The following is a 22,271-nucleotide window of genomic DNA, read 5'->3' as shown; positions in this document are numbered from 1 at the left end:
CAAACACACTTATACACACAGTAGTGGTATTAAAATCTTAGTGTAGGTGAAAGAAACCGAATAACTGTGATTTGAAGAGTATAAAAAGAGAGTGAAAAGAAGTAGAGGATGAAGCAAAGTTGTGTGGGAATTCTGTGACACATCTGACAGCACATGCAGTGTGATTTGAACTGTAAAAGTTGGAAGCTGATCTCAGCCGCCAGAGCGTTAGACCCTATCCTAGTTAACAACATGCTACACAAGTCCTGCAGACCCTGTCCGCCACACTGAGGCAGATCAGGCAAAAACTTTATTGGTCAAAGGTTGCTCTTTTATAACACAGGAGGCTTAATGGAGCTCTCAGTTAAGAAATAACAGATAGCAGATACACATACTAATTCTGCTATTAATTTACTTTAATTTTTGATTATTATTGTGTTTAATTATGTGTATGTATTTATTTAAAATGCATGGTACAAGATACTAATTCTCTAACCTCTGATGGATTCACGGAGTAATTTGTCAGTAGATTCAAACCAACACTTGGTTGACTTTTGATTACAGGCCACAGCTGACACAGTTTGTGACATTGTTAAGATCTTTTCTAGAGACAGTTAAGCTAAAGTCTCCATTTGCTTTGTTCTGACTGCTGTCTAGGAGAAACAACTGAGATATTTATGAGATCTGTGATTTTTATTTTTGGAGAGTTTCAGAACACCTGGTATGAATTTACCCAATTTACCCACTTCAGACATTCACGCTGAGTCCTGCTGGTTTCAGAAAGCATTTCCATCCCCGTATGATCTCAGGGGACACCTCTGTAGTTTCAGTGAGACAAGTAGATGATGGCAGCAGAGGTCATGTTATTGATCATCACAAGGACATGGAGTGTGAAAGAGAGACCGAGGAAACCAAGAGAGGCCGTCTGCAGTGAAGTGTCAGAGGAACAGAAGCCCAGCAGGGAAGCATTTTGATAAATGAACATTTTAGCAAGGAGACACTTGACTGTATAGTGCAGGATCTATTCATTGACGTCACTTCTGAAAGAAGTGTGTGGGTATTCGGCCAGAAGTTGCTTTCAGCGTTCTACTGGTAACAGAACAAGATGAGTAATGTTAGAGGCATGATTCTCTCACATATGCACACACAAGCTCAAAGTACACGAGCTGCCCAGCTAAGCGCCGGATCCCACACATCAGTGTGTGGCGGTCCAGATACAGCTTCTATGTGCTGCTTTATTGAACCGAAGCACAACAGAATTACAGCTTCTGTGTATCAGATTAATGAAAGAGAGTCGAATCTTTTCTTCTCCATCCCTCCTGCTATTCGCCATTAGACATTTTAAACTGTGTGCACTTTGCTCTGTTTTGTGTGCAAAGAGTACCTGGAATTGTAAAGAAATAATTCACACTTGTCACCATGTGCGTGTGTTATGAAGAAAACCCACCTTTCATCATTTTCTCAGAATTTGTCTCAGTGGGAAGCTCTTTTAGGGTGTGCGTGGGTTTTTGCATTCGTTCCGTGTTTTGTATTAGGACTATAAGAGATAAATGTATGCGGCTGAATCTTTGCAGCTCTGCTCTGAATGTGTTTGTGTGTTGGAGAGAGAGATGGCCAGGTCTGCACTGCAAAAAATGCTTTTCTAGCTTAGATATTTTGTCTTGTTTCCAGCCAAAATATCTAAACATTCTTAAATCAAGAAGGATTTTCTAGACAAGTAAAAATGATTGTCTTGTTTTCAGAAAAAACAAGTCGAATTCAAGTGAGTTCAAACAGAAAACAAGATTATTTTACCCCATTGGCAGATTATTTAGCTTGTTTCAAGCTAAAACTCACTTGAATTCGACTTGTTTTTTCTGAAAACAAGACAATAATTTTTACTTGTCTAGAAAATCCTTCTTGATTTTTAGATATTTTGGCTGGAAACAAGACAAAATCTAAGCTAGAAAAGCATTTTTTGCAGTGTGTGAGCAGGTGCTGGAGTTAATGAGTGTTTCCCTCTGGAGTGTAAGACCATATGACCTTGTACGGCGGGTAAGACACGACTCCTTTGCAATAGCACTCTAATATATCACCTCTGTGTGCGTCTGTGTGTCCACAGGTTTTCGGGGATTATTATCATTTCCAACACAGGGGTGTGGTGAGGAGATCTTTGTGGGGCCATTGCGGGGTTCATGTCCGACTACACGCCGAGCCACAGGTAAAGACGAGCCACATGCAAAGTCACTCACAAACACGACTGTACAGATTACAAAGTGGAGATGGGAAGTAAAGAAAATATAGGGTGGGAGGAGATGAGACGAGAAGAGATGATGGGGAGGACATGAGAGAAGGAACAAAAGGGGGAAAAGGAGAAGATAGGAGGGGGAAGAGATAACGAGAAGATAAGAAGAGAGAACACAAGGAGATGAGAAGAAATTAAATGAGAGGAGAAAGAGGAGAGAAGAAGAGAAAAACACTAAGAGGAGAGGAGATTGTACAAGAAGTATGGACAAGAGATGAAAGAAGACATTGAAAGAGGACAGGGAGAGTTGAAGGAAAAGAGAAGTGATACAAGGAGAAGATATGAAAAGATATATGACAAAATGGGAGGAGATGTGATGAAGGGGAACAAAAAGAGGAAGAGAACAGATGAAATGGAAAAAATGAGAAGAGAGGGAACAGATGAGACATTTGGAGTGGAGAGGAGACCACATTGAAAGAGAGGAGAAGAGGGCAGAGGAAAAGAGATAGCAGGGGAGAGCAGAGATAAAAAATGTGGGTAAGGAGAGAAATAGAGATAAGAAGAGATGAGACAAGACAGGAAAGGAGAAGAGACAAAAGGAGACAGGAGGACATGAGATGAAACAACAGGAGACTAGAGAAGAGAAAAGGAGACTAGATGAGACAAGAAGGTTAGAGATGAAATGAGAGGAGATGTGAAGAGTGTTGGAGGAAAACAGAAACTATGAAAGGATAGTAGACTAGATGGGAGGAGACCAGATCAAATGATGCAAGATGGGAGAGGAAAAGACGAAACCGAAAGAGATGAGATGAGAGAGATGGAGGCAAGAAGAGAAAATGTAAAGCAAGTGGAACACATGAGATGGTAAGAGAGGAAATGAGAAAGGAGGAGAAGTGGGTAGAGGGTTCTAGAAGAGAAGAGATAGAAGGGGAGACAAGAATTGATGAAAGGACACAAGATGAGAAGAGGAGAGGAGGAAGGAGTAAAGAGATGAGACAAGAGGAAAGGAGAAAAACAAGACTAGTAGAGGTGAAAGGAGAGGAAATGGGATAAGACCAGGCAACAGGAAAGAAGAAGAGAACACAAGAGACCAGAGGAGATGAGACAACCCAAGAAGGTTGTAGATAAAATGAGAGGAGAGGAGAAAGGAAAAGAAGAAATTAAAAAGTTAGAAGACAAGATGTGAGGAGATATGATGAAATGGGACAAGGGCGGAGAGGAACTCACAAAGCAGGAAGTGTTGAGATGAGAGGGACTGAAGCAAGAAGAGAAATGATAAGGGAGGGGAACAGATGAGACATTAGGAGAGGAGATGATACAAGAGGAGGCCAGATGAGAGGAGAGGAGTTGTCATTAGCATACCATGATAAAGTAGTTGGACCAGAGTCTCAGATGGGTGACTGACTGTGATTATTGGTTTGTGTGTGTGAGGTGTTGTTGGTGTGTGTTTGGTAGTACTGAAGTGCAGGACTCTGGCTATGCCGATAAGTTATCTGAGAGCAGCACAGGCATCCTGAGCGACTGCATGTTTGGGCCACTGGCTGCAGGCCTTCCATAGATCTCCTGCTGACAAGCCTCTTATCTTCACTCTCTGAAGCTTCAGACGCTAGTTAAAACTCTGTGCACACTTCGGAGATCCAACTACACGGCTAATACTGATGCCCTCCCAGACCCCACCTGCCCACCAGGCGCCAGCAGAAGAGACCGGATGACTCCTAACACTGATCCATGACAGCGGAGAACGAGAGAGGGGAAGATGCAAGCTGGATTGCTGCTCCCTTGTGTGCTAGCCTCTATTTATGCAGGGCGGGTCAGGCATTCTTGTTGCCAGGGTTTATCTTGGCACAAGCCTCACGTGTACAACACGCACGCACACACACATCGCCTGCTCTGCATTCCGAGGTCAGCATGGTTTTATGCTAATGAAGCATATTTCTGAAGGCTGCTGCTTGTATTCCCTCCAACGATGGGAATTTATACGAAATTGAATGCAGGTACGAGTAGGTCTTCTCTCTTGCAAACCAGAATTTAATTTGCTCGCTAAAAGTCAAAGTGGACTTTTCAGAGGTTTGCTGTGGACTGAAGGGCAGCAAGATGTGAAAGGAACAGGAAATGCATTCTTCCTCCAAATCTGACCTGGCCTTGCTCCACATTTGCTGTTTTCATGATAAATTCACAGTATTACTGTTTTTGGTGAGCCTTGGTGAGCATAAGGAACATTTAATTTATATTTCTATTTAAATATATACATTTACAGTATTTAATTTATATTTTTATATATATTTATTTTTATTACACTAAAACTGTTATGGGTGTATCTTTAACTACATATTGTCATATTAACAAAAAGTTAGTCAAATTATTTTAATTTTATTAACCTTAGAAGTAGGGCTGCACAATTAATTTAATTTCTAATCGCGATTACAATTATGGATGCCACAATTACGTAATCGTTCAAAGCGGCAATTAATCGTTTAAAGTCCACTTATGTTATTCTGTGTGCTTAAGATGCTTTTTTTTCTTCTACATGTTATCTTAAGGGTTTTTCCATTGTTTTAATTTTAGTTTTAATATAACACTATAATACCATTTATATTTGTACTTTTTTTATCATTTAAAGAAGAAACCAGTCCGATGTATAGTTGACATTTGAGGCTTAATACTATAGAAAAGCACTAAAAGTGTTTCAGTTACAGTGTTTTCAGCTTGTTTATTTTCATATAAAAATATGGCATGCAGGTGCATCAAACAATGGTATAAACATCATTCAACATCAAACATCACAATTTCAAGGCAATAATCAACAATTATGATTTTTGTCATAATCGTGCAGCCCTACTTAGAAGTTTGCACGTAAATATTGCTTTTATTGTTAAAAAGTACATATAAGAACGGTTCTCATTTTGAGTCGCTCATTGAGTGAGGGAGTAATCACAGGCAATTAATTGTGGAAATTAGTTGACTGATTCCATTCACCAATCAGACCATCTACTCGTTTCATTTGTCAGACAGTTTAATTGATTCATGAAAAAAGAAACAATCCAATCGAGTGATTCGGTTGCAAATTGGACAGTATGTAGTATGTGCGGTCAAAGATGTCATGACTATTGTGTATATGTGACCCTGGACCACAAAACCAGTCATAAGGGTTGAAATTGAGATTTATACATCTAAAAACTGAATTGTTAAAAAGTACATATAAGAACGGTTCTCATTTTGAGTCGCTCATTGAGTGAGGGAGTAATCACAGGCAATTAATTGTGGAAATTAGTTGACTGATTCCATTCACCAATCAGACCATCTACTCGTTTCATTTGTCAGACAGTTTAATTGATTCATGAAAAAAGAAACACTCCAATCGAGTGATTCGGTTGCAAATTGGACAGTATGTAGTATGTGCGGTCAAAGATGTCATGACTATTGTGTATATGTGACCCTGGACCACAAAACCAGTCATAAGGGTTGAAATTGAGATTTATACATCTAAAAACTGAACGAATAAGCTTTCCATTGATATATGGTTTGTTAGGATAGGACAATATTTGGCTGAGATACAACTATTTGAAAATCTGGAATCTGAGGGTGCAAAAAAATCTAAATACTGAGAAAATCGCCTTTAAAGTTGTCCAAATGAAGTTCTTAGTTTTGATATATTTACGGTAGGCAATTTACAAAATATCTTCATGGAACATGATCTTTACTTAATATCCTAATGATTTTTGGCATAAAAGAAAAATCGATAATTTTGACCCATACAATGTTTTTTTGGCTATTGCTAAAATATACCCAAGCAACTTAAGGCTGACATTTTTTTGGGAATCCCGCGGGATGGGAAACAAAATCCCTATTAATCACGTGATTGGGACGGGACAGGAAAAAATGTCAACGGGAGTGGGCGTGACCGGGAATCGTAATAACACTATGATACCCAACTTTATACACAAATATACCTTTTATATAAATAAACTCTAAACTGTATATTTTAATTTTGAACTCAATTCTAGTTGCCCTGTCTCTTTATGCTCTCCTCCTGTTTGCTTTGGTGTGGCTGGTTAAGTGAATGACGTACGCAGTCCATGACGGACAGATCATTAACGGCTGGTCTATGTGGTAATATAGCTAGTTTACATCGGGCAGGACATCCAAACGCTAACCTATCATTCATCGACCTCAAATATGGCTTTTCATCTAAAAGATGTATGTAGTAACAACTTTACATGGCCGCTCAATCTAATGTTAACCTAGAGAAATGTGCGCTTTTCAAGTGTCTGTGTGGAAGCTGAACAACAGCTCACTGCAGGACAGATGGAGGCGCCGGTGTGCTCACTTGCTCTTAAAATACTCCGTCATTTTTGGTCATACAGAAAAAAGTAATACATCTTTCGAATCTGTAAAAACTCTGTTTATTTGTGTGCACTCAGAATAACAATGTTGTTGCTTTTGTAAAATAATTAAAGCAAACAGGATGCGCTTTCTGCCGTCTCGGTCTGTGAACTCGAGCGAGAAACTTCGAAACTCTGTGTATGAAAAATATATCTATAGAGAGTGAAATGTCTGCTTTCAAATGAAAAAAAAAATCAAAAAGAAAACGTGTGTTAGCATGGATGATTTACATGAAATGTAATGTGTGTGCAATGTACACTGTGCATTGTTTAAGCTGGCTTTCAGTTCAATAAAATAACAAAAAACTACATTTTGGATTTTTATTCAACTGAAGTGGGCATGCAGTGATCTGTACTGTATTTTTTTCACTGTAACAGACAGATTCCAAGCTAAAAAAAACAACAACACGGGAGTGGGAGGGAATGGGGGTCATTCTTCTGGGATTGGAACAGTACGCGATTTTCCCCCAGTTTTTTCGTGGGATTGGGACAGGACGGGAATTTTTTTTGTGGGAGTGGGATGGAAGAGGTTTGAAAATCCACTCCCGTGTCACCCTCTAGTCCAGGGTCACATATATGTTGTTTTACAGAGCCTAACTCACCCATCCATTAACCAAGAGATGGATTGTTTTCTTCCCACTGACACAGAAATAAAAAGACAGTATAGTAAATTATAACCTCTAAGCACACGTGTAATTATGTAAACAATGCTTTGTGCTAAAATGCCACACTGGTGTACAGGTGTCTTTTCCAAGAAAGAAGCTTCTTCTAACCGGAGGGATCTGAGGGATTTTTATTTTTTTTGAGAAGCTGATAGAATTGACATAAGAATGAGAAGAGGCAAGAGTTAATCGATTTAATCAGTGGGCACTCTGGTCGTCCCCTTGTAAAGAGAAAATGAATCCTGTACATGAGGCAGGGGCCCTGTGGACCTTTAAGCTCATTTAAAACAATTGTTTTGCAGAGAGCACTTCAGACGCCCATAAGTCTCTAGTCCCTGATTAGATTTCAGACTTCGCTGCTAATACCTCAGATGTGAATCTTAATGTCTGTGTGCTGTATGTTAGCCGTGTCCATCCCATCACAAAAAACACTGCCCAGAGGACATTTTTTATTGCTTATAGGTTGATCTTTGATAGACTTAAACACTTACATGAAACTGCACTTAGAACTGCTTTGTCTCAGATGTTTCAACTAAAATTCCCTTAGATATAAAAATAGCAACAAATGAGTCAGTCATCAACATACAGTAAAAGTGCATCAAAGTGCTCAGATCGTTTTGGAAGAATTGGATGAGAAATGTTTGAGTTCATATATACTCTCACTTTTCAATGCAGATTAGGAGTCTTTGCAGATATAGAGAATTAATATTGAGAAGCCATTTTCAGAATAAACTATATTGTTATCTAAGAGATATCATTATTAGATATTATTATTAAAGTGATTTCTTTCTTTTTTTCTTTCTTTCATACACACATATACATACCTAATGAAATGCTATAAAACACAGCAGATCGAAAAGAACAATGCGGGTTAGTGTGAAATGTGGGTATTTTTAGAGTGAGGACAAGCTGTGCAGAAGGGACGTACATCCCTAGTTAAAGGTGAAAATAGAGATGAGTGATTTACAAGGATGTAGGTGTGTAATATTTGAGATATTGCCTCTAATCTGTGTATGTGTGTGTGTGTGTGTGTGTGTGTTATTTTCAGGTGATTTGGGCAGAGCAGCAGATTGCCAAGCGAAGACACAAGAGAGACATTCATATTGAACCCACAGATCCAAAATTCCCCCAGCAGTGGTACCTGGTATGTGAAAAGCTACTGTATGTATTTATATTGTGGTTGTACATTCAGCTTTTGAATGCAACGTGTCTAAAGTGCTTCTGCAGTAAAAAGGAGTCCGCACTTGATCTCTGAGCTTTCACATTCTCTCTGATTCTTTCCCGCTCTAAATCCCCCATGTCTGTTTTGAAATATATAAACAGTATTCTGTGTGCTTATAGTCTCAAAACGACATGACATCAAAATAGATCCTTTTTTACTTGGTTATTAAATGTCTCCTCTCTTACTGTGGATGATACATCCGTGCATGTTTTTTCTGAATTTTTCATCACAATTTAAAATCTTTCTCAGCCTCTGAAACAACTTTTCTGACCTAACCAAGGCTACTGGGTGGATCTGATTGGCAAGAGCAACCAAGGAGTTCAAAAGAGGATCTTCCCAGCTTACCCTAGTTTCTAGTGTAACAAGCTACATTAAAGTGAACTGAATGTTGTCTCTGAAGTGATTCTGTGCATTTAAGTTCAATTCGAAAAGAGTCATCTAACCACATAAAGCAAGCGTGATGAACACAATGAAAGAATACATGCTGAGAATATGAAGGTGATTTATGAACTAATATTGAAAGGTTTTAAGGGTAGTTCACTCAAAATTGAAAATTCTGTCATCGTTTATTCACTTTCATGTCATTACAAATCTGTATGATTTTCTTTGTACAAAGCACTTAAGTATTTAAAACTGTTATTGCCCATACAGTGAAAGTCAATGGGATCCAAGACAGCAATGGACTCCAGTGAGTTTCAGTTTATAGAAATAAAAGTGAAAAGAAAAAAAATCAAAATATTACTTTTTGGGTGAACAGTCTGGGTATAATCCTGCTCTATACTATATTTGTTTGGGAGAAGAATAATTTATCCATTAAATGACTGTAAACTAATCAAAAGAGGTCATTTATTATTAAATTTATGCATGAAAGTTTTCATTTTCTATAATACAAATTAGGCTGTAAGTCAGATTTGTGACCACACTAAAAAATAATAGATAACTTTATTATACACAACTGTTCAAAAGTCAGTAAGATTTTTTTGAAAGATATGAATATGTTTATGCAGCAAGGATGCAATAAATGGATCAAAATTGACAGTAAAGACATTTACTTGCACAGTAAAGCGATATTACATATTACAATGTTTTCTGAAGGCTCATGTGACACTGAAGACTAGAGTAATTGATAAAATAAATGCAGCTTTGGTGAGCATAAAAGACTTATTTTAAAAGCTAAATCTTACCAACTCCAAACATTTGAATGGAAGTGTAGATCAGTGGTTCCCAACCCTGGTCCTGGAGGCACCCCATCACTGCACGTTTTGCATGTCTCCTTAATCAAACACACCTGATTCAGGTCATCAGCTCATTAGTAGAGACTCCAAGGCAGGGGTGTCCAAACTCGGTCCTGGAGGGCCAGTGTCCTGAAGAGTTTAGCTCCAACCCCAATTAAACACGCCTGAACCAGCTAATCAAGCTCTTACTAGGCATACTAGAAACTTGAAGGCAGGTATGTTGAGGCAAGTTGGAGCTAAACTCTGCAGGACACCGGCCCTCCAGGACAAAGTTTGGTCACCCCTGCTCCAAGGCCTGAAATTGGTGTGTCAGAGAAAGGAGACATGAAAAATGTGCAGTGTTGGTGTGCCTCCAGGACCAAGACAAATAAGTCAATATTTGTAAAATAAACATACATTAGATTTTTTTGGGGAATCCTAAATAACCTTATATATTGTTTTAATAGCAATTAAGACATTTTTCATATTTTTTTTCATATGAATAAAAAGAAGTCAGATAAAGTCCAATAGTATTACAGCCTAGTGTGTTTATATCCTATCAAATCACATTGGACAACACAAGTCCTGCCCTACATTATTTTCTGCAGACTCTTCTGTTTCACACTGAAATACATCACAGATGTGAAATGAGTTGCAAATTTTGTTGTCAAATGAAACGGTGGTGTAAATAAGCCATGAATTTATAAATATTTGTTATTCAGGTTAGTCCTGTGACCTGCATGCCCACACTGAGAACAACCAAAAGTGAAGTGAGCTAATGTATTGACAGTCACGTTCACTGACAGAGATAACACAACATCATATTAACCTTTGCCAAAAAAATTTTAATCGTTTTATTAAGTGATGACAGATTCAGAATGAGTCTGACTCACTGAGTTCATACAAAACTTGCACAAAATAATTACGATGTGTGGGTGTGTGCATGAATACTCACTCACATCGGTGTGTCTTCAAGTGTTTGTTTGCGTAACGGCTTTTAAAGCTCTGTTCGGTATTCAGAGCATGTGCCCTAGTCCAAAACATATTAATGCGTGAACCAAACGACTAAAGAGCATCCTAGGCCACCCATGACAAAACAAATGCGAGAGCTGCCGTTCTACATTAGCATACTAATCTGTTAAAATTTCGGCTTCTTCACAACCTCTTTTCAGCCACATCTGTACGTGTTACTGTCAAACATTAACTGAAACGCAAGCGCTTTGTACTGTAATATTTGAAAATAGAGATTGTATCATTGTTGACAAGGGAATGACTGCTTTTTAAGTTGTTTACTCTGAAGAAGCACCACTGAGCGATGAGCAATTTGATTCTGTCTGCTTATTTTTATGCTCTTTGTCAGGGGGAGAGAAGGTTGTGAAGGGGGCAGTTATCTGAAGACGTGCCAATAGAAGTTTTTTATTGTGTTTCTGCACCCAATTTCCACATTTACGTTTAATGTTCATCTTTCAACACTAAATGAAACATTCTGCTGTGCCGTTTTGACAGATGGCATTTAGCATAAAGCAAAGTGTGAGGAAAAGAAATGGAGCGAGAGAAGAAGATAGGACAAGAACTTTGCTGGGGAAAAAGCTGTTGGGTTAAAAAGAATGAGTTTCCACACCCTGTTGGGAACTGTGCTGCCATCTGGGAGGAGAAAGTGTGTGACTGTGTGAGCAGTAATCTTTCATTAGCATTAGCTCCTGCGGCTGGGCCTTTCTCAGTGGCAAGGGTAAAAAAATCAATGTGTGTAAAGTCCTGCAGGTGGGCTTTTCCCTACTGGGAGGTCTTGGTCAAATACTCCGTTAACTCTCCCTTTCCAGAATGGCTCGGAGGGCTCATGTTCTGCTGTGCCACACAGAAGCTTTACAGAGTCCAACATTTGCCTTTGCTGAAGGGAAATAAAAGAACTGAAGAATAATTTCTTGTTTTGCCTGCTTCCAGTGAACTTGCATGTAACATCTGACTAATGGTTAAAAATCCATTTTTTTTGCAGTACAATCCCAGTCATGGAGACCTGAATGTGAAGGAGGCCTGGGCTCAGGGCTTCACAGGAAGAGGAGTGGTCGTGACCATTCTAGATGACGGCATTGAGAAAGATCACCCTGATCTAGCAAGAAACTATGTGAGTCATCCTTTTTTACAAACATTTTGAAGAGCGAACAATAATATACTTTATTAATATATATCAAAAGTTTGTGGTGAGTAAAGGCCCCGATATACTTCAAACGAAATCGAAGAACGAACTGATATGATCTCACTTCGAACAAAATCAGGCCGAAACGAAGTTAGTTTTGAAACAGCTGACCAAAGCGAAATTTCTGTGGGAGTTTGTTTTGGCTCCTAAACACCTTTGAGCTTCCATTGGTCCGTGGCGGTTACGCAATCGGTGGGTGTGTTCTGAAACTCCACCTTCTTTGATGTGCGATTTTTTTTATTTTTTTCCCCCCCGGTTTGTTTCCCATTCCACGGAGGTCCGACAGGAGAACAACATCTCCTAGTCACTATGAATACACTGGAGTGTCGAATAGCTGAGCTGGCACAAATATATCTACACCTGTACGATCGCTCACGGAGAGACTTTAAAGATTCAGAGAAAGCATTTAATTCCTAGAAAGAAATTGCAACGAAGCTTGATGTCGACGACCCAGAGTTATGCAAAAAGCGACGCAGTGAAACATCTGAGACAAGTTTTCCAAAGCCATGAAAAGAAGGAAAGGAAAGAGTAAAGATATAAGGTAGCAAGTACCAAATACATGTGTTTCAAATAAATGTTACACCTTACTGTTGCTTCTGCTGCTGTTGTTGTTTTCAATAAACTAATTTAAAGGGTATACAATAAATGAAATGCCAAATGAACATACAATAATAAACCTTTGTTTTATCAAAAGTAAATCATTACACCACATAAAATATAAAAAGGTATAACAACTTATCCAGTTTAATACAATAAATGAACACTAATAAAAGAAAGTATTTTTTTCACATCATGCTAAAGTTTTCAGACTATGAGCCATTCACACTTTTGTATTGCAAACATGATACTTGACTCTGAACTGCTGCTAATCATTATTCTTTTGTCTATAATATTCTGACCATTGGGGCCTGTCTCACACCTAGATTGCCTATACTTCTTCATTTCATCGTTACTGTGTTTAGGGGATACACACGAGTGTCGCAACACATGTTTACATTAATCTACACCCCGCCTCCAGCAGCGCGGGGGTGTTGGAAAGTTCGGGAAACAGTATACCGTCGCTCAGCCTTTTCGAACTTCTTTTTGCCCCCAAACGAAGAACGAAAACTAACTTACTAAGTATATCGGGGCCTTAAAATATTTTTATTCAGCAAAGATGCATTAAATCGATCAAAAGTGACAGTAAATGGACTCATAATGTTACACAAGATTTCTTTTTCAAGTAAATTCTGTTTTTTTTCACTTTCTATTCATCAAGGATCCTGAAAAATAAATGATCACGATTTTCACAAAAATATTAAGCAGCACAATTGATTTCAGCATTGATAATAAGAAATGTTTCTTGAGCACCAAATCAGCATATTAGAATGATTTCTGAAGGATCATGTGACACTGAAGACTGGAGTAATGATGCTGAAAATTCAGCTTTGTCACAGGAATAAATTACATTTTAAAATATATGAAAATAGAAAATGCATTTTTTTAAATACTTCAAAATATAACTGTTTTAGTGTATTTTGTTCAAATAAATGCAACCAAAGAGGCTACAACATTAAATAATCTTATCAACTCTTTATCCGTAAAGCTGTCTTGTTAAATTCATATCATTTAAAGCATTGCTGCTACAGCCGTCAAAACACCACTTGTTCAAACTAATTTGCCTTTGATGATAAATTTATGTCATAGCATAACGAACGTTATGTATTAGAAAGGCTGTGCAGTCAGTGCTATTTTTAATAATTAATTTTTGAACACAGGCAGATGGACATCTTTGGCCATTGCGTCGCATTAAAAATGTCTCAAAACGTTCTGTTTCATATCGTTGCGCTCTATCTGAATACATATTATACGAGCAGCCCGTAAGAAAGCATTTGATCTGTGTTTGGTGGACATGACCCTAAATCAGTCTAATTATACAGGGCTTCATTAACATTGATGAGTCGTTCAGATGGCCCACTTACTAGTCAGTTTTACTAATATGTAATTTTGCACATTTCTGGTTCACTGAATTCTTAATGTCCTGATTCACAAATAGATAATTTCCTGTTGTACTTTGCACAGTAGAAATGTGGTTTCAGTAATACAGTCAGGATTATGAAAACTTACCTCGGTTTGCATAGAAATTAGAGTCTTCACAGTGGCGTGAAGGTATTTGGGGTTACCAAAAATTAGGTATTTGGGGTTACCAAACATTTCTGTTCAGCCTTATTGTACATTCTTTCCCAAAATACTTTCTGCTTAAAGGGGTCCTATTATGCTTTTTAATGTATTTGAATTTTAAAGATGTGTGCGCTTCTCGTCCGGTGCGTGACCACCTGAAACGCTGTTTTTTTCACCTCCGTGCCCAAACCTATTTGTTTGGGCTTCTGAAAGCGGATGATGTCAGGAAACAGTGGTTGCAATTTACTTTTTAACTCTGTTCCTGAGCATTATAACACCAATTTGCTATTGTGTGCTGCGCATTTTACTGAGGACAGCTTCCACAACACGAGTGAGTAGTGCCGGATTCGCCAAAAGCTTTTGTTGAAAGATGGAGCAAGGGGGCGTGGCAGTATGAACACCGTCTAAGCTGTTCGCCAATCACGACGCACTGGGACAGCTAACCAATCACAACACATTTTGTTTTTCGGAAGGCGGCCCTTCATCAAAGCCGGAACTAATCGAGCCGTTTGTGCCAGCCTGGGGAGAAAGGTATTGTAATAATGTAAATTATGTGAAAAATAATGTTTTTCGAACCACCAAGCATGAGCGCATGTTCTAGTACACTCCCAAAACAAAATCAAGACTTTGTAAAAGAGCATAATAGGACCCCTTTAAATTGTTCTTGCCTCAGGTGTCTCGGGGGTGGCGGCATTTCACCTTAACCATCTCTACGAATTGAATTCATATCAGCAGACAGTTCGCTCCCTAAGAAACATATCAGTGCAGTGGACATAATCCTGAATTAGCCTAATTATACTAACTACTTGATTATTAAAATATGTAGTTTTGCATACCTCTAATTTGAATATTCAAATATGTCTCGAGTGCCTACAAATGCTATCTAGGTAGGTGTGCATCCAAGCAATGCAAGAAGAAATTCAATGTATTTCTTTCTGACAGCACAAAACCTGAGCTCTGGTGTTGCAATATAATCCTCTCGGTGTATTTTATGTTGTATTTTAAGGATCCCGACGCCAGTTATGATGTGAATGACAGAGATCCAGACCCTCAGCCCAGATACACACAGCTAAATGACAACAGGTACGGATTTCTCTCTCTTTCTCTCCTGTCTTTTTCTTTGCCGTTCCAATCATTGCATCCACAGCAGGGTTGCCAAATCTGTCAGACTGCAACAAACATGCCATATTGATGAAGCTCTTTGGTTGTAAATGTTTTAGAGGTTCTTTCGGGTAATGAGAGCCAGAATCTGTCTTGTAAACATGCATACTGCTAACTCTGTCTGTGTTTGAAAACCTAGCGCGCCACCTACCTAGATTGCATTTTGGGTGCGTTTGATCAAGGTAGGCAGCTCGCTAGGTGTTACATCTGCTTCTTTCCTCTTTGGTGCACTGATTTAAGCTGTGATGTACAGCAAGTAACTGCAGCGCTTAGTGTTTTGTTGGGGATATAAAGTGGTTTGGAGCCGCGTTGTATGGTGGGTTTAATGCAGTCAGCGAAGCACCTGCCGTTCAGAGACGTGCACCAACGGCTGTTAAATACTCATGAAAAATGCATTTTAGAGGAAATCTCATAACTGCACAATGTGCCTTCGGTTTCTCCATTGGGAGCACTTCCTTTGACTTTTACTTCTGTCTGTTTTTCTTTTTGTCTCTCTGTCTATCATGTAGCAGCAATCAGTCACCTGCTGCAGCATCGTTGAAATTAACCCACCAGTGACCTCTCTCTCGTATTTCACTCTCCACGGCACTTTCCATTTTTTTTCCCATAATTATGTTTGAAGAGCATTTTGAGCACTATTTAGAGATGGACAATCTACAATATATCTGACCTCTGTCTTATTTTCCTCTTGCTCTGTAAATCAGCTTAGATTTAATTTAGTGCACTGAAGACGTTTGGATGTTTACTCTTTCTTTTTGATAGACTCATGGCTATTAAGCATCACTTGATCAGCCATAATGGAGGGTAGACCCATCCCGCCCCTTTATCCCCCAGAGCGTTTCTTCATCCCTCCACCCTGAAATCTTCCAGCAGCCCATTGCTCTGCCGTCAGGGGTATTTGCTTCAAATCTCTTGCACTCTGGGCTTCCTGCCAGAGCACTTTCTCCCTGTTTCTTTCTTTTGTTTTTTTTCCTTTTCTGTTCAGAATCTCGCAGCAGAAGGATGGAGAGGAAAGACTCCAAATTCGGTATCTCCTCAGAACAGTGCAGCTTACAAAGTTGCAGAAGCAAATCTTCTTTAACGAATCTGTTAACACTGCCACAGTCGTGTCGGAGCGCCTCACTCAGCTACTAACGCACAGAGTCACTCCTGCTAATACCCTCAGCAGCTACTTAAAGTGTGACAGTCGCTTTGTGGCAACAGTGGAGCCGTAATAAGCATTCGTTACTGTCTCAGTGTCCAGACACACACATATCATGGTCAATCAGAGCAGGAAAGTAGGGGGAATCCATCCCCACACCTCGGCAACCCGGTGCACAGGAAGTGCAGCACATCTTGAGCACTTTCTGTCACTTGACTGTCAAGATCATTATCCAGAACTGAAAAGGTTTTGAGTCCATGAAATGAGAAGCAATATGCATGACTGTGTCAATAGCCGAAACATTGAGGTGGTCTCATAGAAAGCAGATTACATCAGAGGGATTTATTCCATACAGATGAAAGGCACATTATGGATTCTCAACAAAATTATATGTTGTAAAGAGCAGCCGAAAAATGGCCTTCTCTTATGAAAGGCAGCTTGTTTTTACTTGTTTGTGAGTCCTCTGTAAAACCCGATCTTGAGATGAATTGGAGCCTCGGCTATTGAGCGAAGCACACGACAGAGTCATCAAGTGCTTCACTGTGATTAAATGGGAGCGTTCATACATCATTTGAAGACAAAAACACATTTTTCTATATAGCCTAATTATTGACACAGGCATCAGTGTCCACACTAAAGAGTAATTGTTGGCTTCATGGCTTTTATGCACAGATGGCTACCAGTGCTTTTAGAAGCAGAGGCTTTTCATTGTTTTGTCAGGAAGATTGAGGGGAAGTACAGCTTTTAGACCGCTTATTGTATATACAGTGGGTTATAGTTTTTTTTTTTTTTTTCCCCCGGGAAAAAAAAATGCTTTCAGTCTGGCTCTGTATTTTTCTCTGCAGTCTCTTTATAAACTAACTTTGCACATTTTTGGTCACCATCAGACTTGTATGAACACTTCATAACTCTCATGATGCTTTTGTTGTCCTTAATGATTGTCCTAAAATCCCTCAAGATAAGAATGATAGGAATAAGATGATTTAATATTCTTTCATCATTAACAGATTCAGTTCCTTTTTAAGTAGGGATGCACAATGTATCAGTACAATATTTTTTTTTTTTTCAGTTGATATTGGATGTATACACTCCTGTTCAAAGGTTTGGAGTCAGTAAGATTTTTTTTAATGTTGAAAGAATCTGAATTTATTTGTGTAATATTGTGAAATATTATTACAAGTTTAAATAGCTGTTTTCTGTTTTAATATTTTAAATGCACTTGAATTTATTGCTGTGAATGTAATTTTCAGCATCATTACTCCAAGCTTCAGCGTCACATGATCCTTCAGAAATGTGCTGATTTGGTTCTCAAGAAACATTTCTTATTATTATCAATGTTTAAAACAGTTGTGCTGCTTAATATATTTGTGGAAACCGTGAGGATTCTTTGATGAAATGTATTTATAAAAATCTTTTGTAACATTATAAATGCATTTTTGTAACTTTTAATCAATTTAATGCATTCTTATTTAAGAATAGAAGTATGCTGAATTAAAGTATGAATTTCTTTTTTTTTTTTTTAGAGGTCTTACTGACCCCAAAGTTTTGTGTTCATGCAAAGTGTGCATGCTCATATGCCCTATTTTTTAAAAGCTATTTTAAAGCTAGTCTAAAAAGTAATACTAATAATTTAACAACACTGTTAAATGCAATCTTTAGCAAAGCTCAAAAGGTTTTCATATTATATTGTTTTAGTGCCTATATTCATCTGTAGCATTGATTCAGTTATAATAGTTCTTGTATACCTTTCCCACACTTTATGGACGTAATCTCATTTATATAGAGATGTATTTGCCATTGATGCCTTGTCCTCCACTGTTGCTCACATTAACATTTTTATGATTGATTGTTGTTTCACTCTGAGTGATATTTCACTAGTTGAGCCTCTATGTTAATTAAATTTCTCCATACAAACAATGCATATTACTTTGCTTTTGTTAAGAGTCCCGTCTGGGTTAGATTTATAAATAAATTATCCATAAAGAATGACTTCTACATCATTTACTAATAAACTCAGCTAGAGATGTTTTAAAATTTGTGTGAAAATGAGAGGATTCGTGAGCACGCAATTTCAACACTGCGGTGAGTAGATTCTAATTTATAATCACCTCTGATTGGCCATTGTGTTCCAGAAATCAACAGCTCAGTCTGTGATTGGCTACATTGTGCAACCCTTTAAACACCCTTTAAATAAATAGAAACTATGCCTATCTTGTGCATGTCAATCATTTTAATGTTAATATTAGTTCTTCTTTTTGCTTTTGTACAACAGATAAATAAAAATGTATATGTTTTAGACACTTTATGTTTAGATCATTTCTATTTTGCGGGAGTCCCGCAAATCATTTTATTCTCTCGCATCCCGCACACACACGAGTCTCTTCCCGCCCGCACCCGCACTCGCCCATGAAGAGTTGTCCCGCGCCGCACCCTGTTGCACTGGGTCCCGCGGTACTCCCGTGGGAGTGCAGGTCTCTAGTGTGTGTGTGTGTGTGTGTGTGTGTGTGTGTATATATGTTTTTCTATCCTGGTGGGGACTTAATACATATAATAATACCTGAATACATGCTGACTCATGGGGACTTGTGTCACAGTGGGGACCTAAATTGAATACATTTTTGAGAATGTAAAAATGCAGAAAGTTTTCTGTGAGGGGTAGGTTTAGGTGTAGGCGATAGAATATACGGTTTGTACAGTATAAAAACCATTACACCTATGGAGAGTCCCCACAATGATGGTAAACCAGACATCAAAACTGTGTGTGATGTGTGGTGAGTCTCTGTTCAGTCAGAAATCACACAGAAGTAAATGATGGACAGTTATAATGTCTAATTTAATAAATAAAGTGTTAAACATTTAATCGGTCAACTTGGCCATACTTCACTTCAAGAAGTCAAATATAGACAAATAAGACATAAAATATTTTTTAAAAGTATTTATAAAAATGTGTTTTAGATGATTCCAAACATGAGGTGCTGGCGTCTTTAACGGGCTTAAAGCGATAGTTCACCCAAAAATTCTGTCATTAATTTATAAATAACATTATAGTTGAACCACTGATGTCACATGGACTAATTTATCGATGTGCTTACTACCTTTTTGGGCCATAAAATGTTTCAGTTCTGTTACTGTCTAACCAGGGTCAGAAAGCTCTTGCATTTCATCAGAAATATCTTAATTTGTGTTCTGAAGATGATCAAAGGTCTTACGGGTTTGGAACGACATGAGGGTGAGTAATTAATGACAGAATTTTCATTTTTGGGTGAACTATCCCTTTAACTAATTAACTAAACCAGCCAGACTTGCTTTGTCAACCGGTTCAGCTTCAGTGCTTTGCAATGATATCTTCTGAAACTCTAGAGGAAACACATATGAGAGTCTTTTTCTCAGCAGAAAAAACTGAAAAAGCAGAAGATGCATCTCCATCTGCTCTTCATTTCTATCTAGGAGAAACAATTGAGATCTCATATTAAATAGATCTCATTTTCTTTCCTACGGGACATCACCAGGTGCTCAGAATGATACGCTGATCCAAAGACAGCTGCCGTTCTTTGATAAGTTCTCAGAGCATGGCACCAAGAGACTATTTCAATACATATCTACTGAGAGAGAGACGGAAGCCAACACCGAGACAAAGGGAGATAGTTTCCTGTATTGAAGGGCATCGTAAGATGTTTTTTGTTTAGTTCATTTCTTTCACACGTCCTTCATATTCTCTTTGTTGCTACACAGTAAATTTTGCAGTGTTAAATTAACTCTATAAGAGTTTAATTTAACACTCGGCCCGAGTGTATTTGGTCCCACTCAGAATTGGTGATAAATTAACTCGTCATAGTGTTACATTTTCAGAGTTAAATTAACTCTATTTTGAGTAAAAAATTAACACTGCTCAACACTGAATAGTGTTACCAGAGTTTAACACTAGGGGAAATTAACTCTGTTCTGTGTTACCACAATTTAACTCTGCAGGAAAATTTACTCTGATTAGTGTTAATATTTCACTTATGTAGAGTTCATTTACTTTCATAATAGTGAAACATTATCTAATTTTGAAAACCCATTTGGTGTTTTAAAAACAAAATAGAAAACAAGATCAACGATGTCACATTTAAAACATTTATTAAAAAATGTTGTCAGGCTCAAGAAACATACACATACATGCACAAAAATACATTACGTCTGCATGAAATGACAATACATCATTATATTCAGTACAGAACCTGTTGAACCTACTAGCTAAGCAGCCTTGCTCTTAACCTCAGCGATACAAGGACCTTCACTTTGCCAACATCTTTGTTGTACACAGTGGTCTGAATGAAAATGTACATCTTGTGTAGAATAGTGTTATGTGGTGCCAAAAACAAAGTGTGCCTTAAGAAGTTTGTTCACCAAAAATTTGAATTATCGTTAATTACTCAACCTTATGTCATTCCATTTCTATAAGACTTTTGTTCATTTTCGGAACACAAATAAAGATATTTTTAATTAAATCTGACAGACTTTTATCCTTTCATTGACAGCCTATACAACTAAAACTTTCAAGACCCAGAAAGGTGTTAAAGACATCATTAAATTAACCCGTGTGACTCTGATGATTTAACTTCAGTTTTATCAAGCAACACGAGTGCTTTGTTTGCGCAAAGAAAAGAAAAAAATTTACCACTTTATGAAAATATTCATCTCTGACAAGCGTACACGAGAGCACGACAACGGATGAATGTTTTGTTGAAATGAAAGCAGACGTTGTGTGAATGCATGCATAAAATTGAGGTTAAACCAGTGGAGTCACATGGATTACTTTAATGAATGTCATTACTACCTTTCTGTGCCTTGAATGTGCTAGTTGTGTGGACTGTCAATGTAGGGACAGAAATCTCTCAGATTTCATTCAAATATCTTCATTGGTGTTATGAAGATGAACGAAAGTCTTACAGGTTTGGAACGACATGAGGGTGAGTAAATGTTGACCCCTTTAAACAGTTTGTCAAAAGCATCAAGAGAAGAGACTGACTTGCATGGAATGGCATGCTGATCAAAATTGAAGTACTGGTGAACGTCTCGGTTACGTATGTAACCCTCGTTCCCTGAAGGAGGGAACGGACAGAGGTCTGGACGCGGGTGCCAAAGGGTGCCCCGTCTCTGAGTCAGTAAATCCTTCCTCAGAGGAATCGGCCAAGGAGAGGCTGTCGCGAGGAGCATTAGTTCTGGGAACCAGGTCCGGGAAGGCTAATAGGGTGCCACCAGCAGGACCTGCTTTTCGTCCTCCCTGACCTTGCTCAACAACTGTGCCAGAAGGCTCACTGGGGGAAATGCATACTTGCGAAGGCCCCCGCGGCCAGCTGTGTGCCAGTGCGTCCGTGCCGAGTGTTCCCTCGGTCAGGGCGAAGAACAACTGGCAGTGAGAAGTTTCTGGAGAGACAAACAGGTGTACCTGAGCGGCTCTGAAATGTCCCTAATCCAGCTGGACCGTCTGGGGATGGAGTCGCCATTCTCCCGGGAGCGCCGCTCGGGACAGCTCGTCGGCTGCCCAGTTGAGCAGCCCAGGAATGTGAACAGCACGAAGCAACCTCAGATGCTTCTGACTCCAGAGGAGGAGGTGGCGGGCGAGTTGCGATAAGCGACGGGAGCGCAGACCACCTTGTCGGTTGATGTACGCAACAGTCGCTGTGTTGTCCGTGTGGACTAGTACATGCTTGCCTCGTAAGCGCCCTTTGAGACGGCCCCGGGCAAGGTGCACTGCCAGCAACTCGAGGCAGCCAGTGCAGTTGGGGCCCCGTCCAAACCCCTGACACTGCAAGCCCGTTGTACGTGGCCCCCCAGCCGGTGGTTAAGGCATCCGTGCAAACCACAGCATGCCTGGAGACCTGCTCTAGGGGCACTCCTGCCAGGAGAAACGCAAGGTCTGACCACGGGGTGAAGGTTTGGTGGCAGG

General features: G+C 38.9%; 1 protein-coding gene across 1 annotated transcript in view; it reads left to right on the top strand.

The window, feature by feature from the left end:
* The window catches only part of LOC107564611 (furin-like), a 143,851-nt gene that overhangs the window by 95,327 nt on the left and 26,253 nt on the right, over nucleotides 1-22,271 (top strand). Inside the window, exons 3-6 of the mRNA XM_016249738.1 lie at nucleotides 2,081-2,179; nucleotides 8,296-8,391; nucleotides 11,677-11,805; nucleotides 15,044-15,120. Coding sequence (XP_016105224.1) covers nucleotides 2,081-2,179; nucleotides 8,296-8,391; nucleotides 11,677-11,805; nucleotides 15,044-15,120 — 401 coding nt within the window. The remainder of the gene's footprint in view (nucleotides 1-2,080; nucleotides 2,180-8,295; nucleotides 8,392-11,676; nucleotides 11,806-15,043; nucleotides 15,121-22,271) is intronic.

This window comes from Sinocyclocheilus grahami, unplaced genomic scaffold (genome assembly GCF_001515645.1).
Source record: "Sinocyclocheilus grahami isolate Dianchi unplaced genomic scaffold, SAMN03320097.WGS_v1.1 scaffold950.1, whole genome shotgun sequence".
NCBI lineage: Eukaryota > Metazoa > Chordata > Actinopteri > Cypriniformes > Cyprinidae > Sinocyclocheilus > Sinocyclocheilus grahami.
Note: the sequence above shows the minus strand (reverse complement) of the source record. Positions and strands in the feature narration are given on the sequence as shown.